General features: G+C 49.1%; 1 protein-coding gene across 1 annotated transcript; it reads right to left on the bottom strand.

Annotated features, from left to right (window-relative positions):
* Positions 1 to 2,781: 2,781 nt before the first annotated feature.
* Positions 2,782 to 3,747, bottom strand: GPR55 (G protein-coupled receptor 55). Its single transcript, XM_049768912.1, has one exon. It carries the CDS (start codon positions 3,745 to 3,747, stop codon positions 2,782 to 2,784), a length of 966 nt encoding a protein of 321 aa, XP_049624869.1.
* Positions 3,748 to 5,164: the final 1,417 nt, after the last annotated feature.

Raw genomic sequence — 5,164 nt, 5'->3', positions numbered from 1 at the left:
AGACCACAAACCATAACCATGAGGGAACGGGTGCAGCCTGCAGGTGTGGAGAGGGAAGGTAGTGAAGGTCTGAAGGGGGCTAGAGACACACCTAGAGCCTCCTAGGGTGTCTATGAACCTGTCACACACACTACCTAGGCCATCCTTAGTGGCTCTGAGTCCTGGCCTCCCTGAGAAGCCAGCTCTGGCACCAAAAATAAAAGGGGCTCTAAATGATAGTTTTAGAGTGCTCCCTCCCTTCCAAATGTATCTGAATTTTGGAGATCTTACAGTGCCTTGCCCTGACCCTGGAAGGCTAAAGACCATGGCTTAGGGCAGCTTGTAGGCTGGAAGGAGGGCGGCCTGGGGTGAGCAGGTTCCCCTGGTGCAGTGCCTGTATAGTGACAGCCTGCCATGGGCCTGACCACTCAATGCACCACCCGCTGCACATCTGCCTGGCTCTTTCTCCAGCTGTCTATTTATCTCAGCCTCTGGCTTGGGGATTCTCCAGCAACTTGGTGGGGCTTCTGCTTTCTAGGATTGCCCAAAAGGGACACAGAGGCACAACTGCAGCCTGGGGTCAGAGGCCTCCAATCAAACCCTCCTGGGATGATAAACCTTGTCCCTAGGGACTGGCTCAGCCATGAGCTGCTTGCAGGCTGGCAGGAGGTGCTCCATGATGCCACTTGTGGCACCAGAACTGGTTTCCCAAGACTGCAGAGTGAAGTCTGCTGAGGGCTCTCCTAGGGTTACAGATGAGCATCTTCCCCAGGATCCAAGTGTGCAGATGGAGAAAGAAAGCACTGTGTAAGAATGCTAATCTTATCATAGGCTCCCTATCCACAGGTGCCCCAGAAACCTTCTCACCTCCTAAAGGCCCCCATTTTTGTCATATGGGGGCTTCCAGCTTCTATGTGTGACATTGTTCTATCCCTTGCAGCTGATAATGATGATGATAAAAAGGAGGAGGAGGGGAGGGAAAGAAAAGGAAGAGGAGGGTGTAAAGGAAGAGAAGTAGTGGGAAGGTGGGAGGAGGGAATTAAGAGAAAGAGGAGGAGGGAGAGGAAAAGAGGGTAAGAGGGAGGAAAGGTGAGGAGAGGAGGAAGTAGAGAGAAAGAGCGGAGGGGAGGAGGGAGGAAGAGAAAAAGGAGGAGAAGGGAGAAGAGAGGGAAGTCTCTGATCCTGGAAGGTGCCCAGTTACCAGCCAGCTTTCAGCTATCACTCCTTTTTTCCGATTGTCATCAGAGCAGTGGGTCTGAGCCTAAACTGTGACTCACTGTAGGGTCCTACCCTACTCAATATTTGTTCTCCACCCCAGGGTATAATCTGGTGTTGGATTACTAGGTTTCCCTCTTACTCAATATTCGTTCTCCACCCTAGGTTCTTGCTAATAAAATGCCCTGGTTTTAGGAAGGCATTGCATTCATTCTCTAGTTTTTCCCTCTAAGCTAATTAACTGCCTGGGAATAGTAGTCGAAGACTTGTGTGTTGGAATTCCTGAATCCATTTTTACCCCCTTTCACTGTGTGGATTATTTCCTGCGCTGGCGTTTACTTCCAGAACAGCATCTCTCCAGGTCCTGGTTTTGGAGCCTGAGGCTTCCTTCTCAACTCAGCAATCTGAGCTGTGATGTAGCAATACAAACTGTGACTCAGCAGTCTGATACTTAGCAGTCCTCAGTTGCAGGAGGGAACACCAAGGGCCAGTGTCACTGAGACAGAGCCCCTATGCCTAACTGTCCCTATGCTACATCTTCCCTAGCTATCACTTGGGCTTCTGAAACATGGTCCCCAGGATCTGGGCATCAAGGCCACTTTCCTTATTGTCCTCTGGCTAGATTCCTTCAGGTGAGTCCATAGCTAGTGCTTTGGGCAGCTGGCATCTTTGAGCCAGAGATAGAAAGCCCCTGTGTTTCTATCTCCCAAATGTAGCTCTGAGAAGTGGGGGGAAGATGGCTGCCCTCAACTCTTGGCTTGTCACCTTCTATCCCTAGGGAGAAAGGGTCTCAGGTCTGACCTATGCTCTCCACTCCCTATGTAATTAACTCCACTGTAGCCTACTAATCTTGTAATCTCTTCATGGACACAGCCCTTTCTAGAACCTAGAGGAAACTAGGAATCAGTCCTTATGTATGGCCCTGGTGCTTCCCTGACTGTTGTTTCTGTAAGAGTAATGGAGCATTCTAGGAGGACCCGAAATCTGTTCCATCTGGGAGTCCCTAACTAAGAAGGGCTTTGAGTCACATCTGCCATATCACTCCCACCAGGACCATCCAAGACCTACCCTCTTGATTCCATCTAATGCCTCTCTCAAATCCCTTCTGCAAATCAGGAAAAATGGATGAGTGGAGGAACAGAAACAGCCTTATCTAATTTCTCTGTTTTCTGTCTTGTGTTTTTTGGACCCTCCAAGTGGCATCATTTTTTTGTTTGTATGTTTGTTTTATTTTGTTCAAAGGCCACATCCAGCAGGTGTCAGGGATCATTTCAGGCTTTGCCCTCAGAAATGTCTCCTGGTGTTGCTCAAGAGGGACCATATGAGAGGTTGGGGATGGCAGTCAAGCACCCTCTCCATTGTATTATCGTTCTGGCTCCTCAAGAGGTATCTTGAAGAGAAAAGCCCTTTGGACAAGACTTTCCCTGCTGCTGAAGTTCTTCAGAGATTTCCCCAAAACTGGAGATGGGGATTGGTCTAAACTGTTTGAGCACTGTTGGGAGTCTTTGAGTCACGGTAAGCAAAGAAAGCACTTGATGGGCGTTTAAAGGGAACAAATGCAGCCCTGGACACTTTGCTGCTGGGACTTCAGGCCTGGGGGCTGATCGCAGTGTCCTGGAGGACCAGCCGGACCTGGGAAGGCTGGTGGGCCACGAGACCCATGCGGAACTCTCTGATGACAAAATAGTAGCAGAAAACATCCAGGCAGCAGTTGATGTTTGAGAAGCACTGGGACAGCTGCAGAAACAGGCTGATGTTCTGCCTCACTTTGCACTCCACAATCACGCCACTGTGTACCAGGAACTGCAGGAACAAGCCCAAGTGCACTGGCAGGAAGGAGACCACAAAGATAGCCAGACTGGTCACCACGGTCCAGATGCAGGCTCGCTGCTGAGCCCAGTTCTGGATGCGGTCCAGGCGGCTGATCAGGACAAGGATGATCTTGAAGGAGCAGAAGGTCATCACACCCAGGGGAAGGAGAAAGCCAAACAGCTCGAGAGGGAGGACCACACTGGCCGTCCAGGTGCTGTTGGACAGATTGTGGAAACAGCGGAACTCTTCATTCTCTCTGTGGAAGCTGTACACGGGGATGCTGCCCACCCACACCAGCACCCAGATACCGCAGCAAACCCCCAGTGTCATCCGGGCAGAGCGCAGGGACCTGGCCAGGAGCGGGAACTGGATGGCCAGGAAGCGATCAACGCTGATGAAGCAGATGGTGAAGATGCTGCCGTACATGCTGACGAAGTAGAGACTCTCCACCAGCGTGCACAGATCCGAAAAGGGCCATTTCTTGTAGGAGAGCACAATCTTGAAGGGCAGTGACAGCACCAGCAGCAGGTCAAAGACAGCCAGGTTGATCATGTAGGTGGCTGTGGCCATGTGGCCCGACCACCCTGTCTTCAGGAAGGCGCCAAAACGCCGGATGGCCAGCAGGTTGAGGAGGAGGCCCAGGAAAAAAGTGGGGATATGGACAACCATCTGCAACGTGTTGGTGATCTTGTCCACTTCGTCGAAGGAGCACCACTCCACGTCCTGCCCCAGCTGGCTCATGTTCTCCCCTACAATGGTAACAACAGGAATTATGAGGGTTACTTGCCCTGGAATTAAAGGAGAACCCAAGGACTTGATCAAGGATCCCCACATGGCTGGAGAAAGTGCAGAGGAGAAAGAGGTTGCCTTGCACAGGACCAACCTAAGTTCAATTCCAGGTACCCCATAAGTTTCTTTGAGCACCAACAGGAGAGCTCCCTGAGTGTAGAGCCAGGAGTTAGCCCTGAGAAGTGCTCGGTGTGGTCCTCAAACAAAAATAAAAGACCCCTCATTGCCCCTCTATCCTACAGCACTCATGCTCACTGCACAAATGAGGAGAGGCCAGAACAGAAAGGGATCTCAAACCACTCTAGGAATCACTGGGATTCTTTGTGTGTGCACCCCAAACTCTCTATGCCCAAACATACACAGCCTTCACTGCACCTTCAGTATATCTGAAGATACATACAGATAAACACTCGCATGTATGTATTTACATCTTTCTTTGCATGTGAAAAGCACACCCAGATCTGTGCCTGGACTCTTTACTTATGAGGCAATGCTGCTTGGGATGTGTTCCCACCAGTTTACAATAAACAATTTTTGTTGTTATTTTGGGGCCACACTTGGCAGTGCTGAGGGCTTACTTCTGCCTCCGCTCAGAAATCACTTCTGGCAGGGCTTGAGGGTCTATATGGAATGCCAGGGTTTGAATCCAGGTCAGCAGCCTGTAAGGCAAATAGGCGACTTTCTGCATTATTGCTCCACTTTTCCATCTTCTTTCTAACGGTACTTCATCATGTGGCCACCTTAGGACTTCCTGAAGTGTCTAAGGATTTGGGAATCAGATTCATTCGCACTAAGCATTCCCATGGCTTACTGTTTATGTATTTCTAAAGGATGTGTCATTCTACCACTGGATTTCCTCGCTATAGCCCCCACCCCCTTTGGATCACTGGGAAGGAAAGTTTAGGATGTTTATGTGGAATTATATAGAGGGCTGTGCCCAAGCCTTCAGTGGCCATTAATGGTAATAAGAGAAATATGTCGGGTATATGGCTCAGGGGAAGCACTTAAGTGTTGCATGCCTGAAATTAATTCCTGACACTAAATGAGAGAGACAGAGACAAGGTCAGAGAGACAGAGGCGGAGTGACAGACAGACACACACACACACACATAAACACGCACACACATACAGAGAGACAGAAATAGCCATTTAGCATCTATAAAATATAATGTGTTACTTCTCACAAATATTGAGATGCTGGTTTTCTGAAGATATTTCTGTGTTAAACTTTTCATAGGGGTTTACCTCTAAAAGAGATTGGGGAAAAATGTATTATGTCAGATTAAAAATCAGATACTGGCTGACAAAATAATCATAGACATTTCAAAAAACAACCACACTTACTTGGAAACTACGAGAGACTTTACAA

The sequence above is a fragment of the Suncus etruscus genome, chromosome 2, assembly GCF_024139225.1.
Source record: "Suncus etruscus isolate mSunEtr1 chromosome 2, mSunEtr1.pri.cur, whole genome shotgun sequence".
NCBI lineage: Eukaryota > Metazoa > Chordata > Mammalia > Eulipotyphla > Soricidae > Suncus > Suncus etruscus.
The sequence above is the reverse complement of the archived record's forward strand: the minus strand, read 5'-3'. Positions and strand labels throughout refer to the sequence as shown.

Bases quoted from the DNA above. Each gene is read 5' to 3' on its own strand.
- GPR55 (XM_049768912.1), bottom strand. From the start codon at position 3,747: ATGAGCCAGCTGGGGCAGGACGTGGAGTGGTGCTCCTTCGACGAAGTG.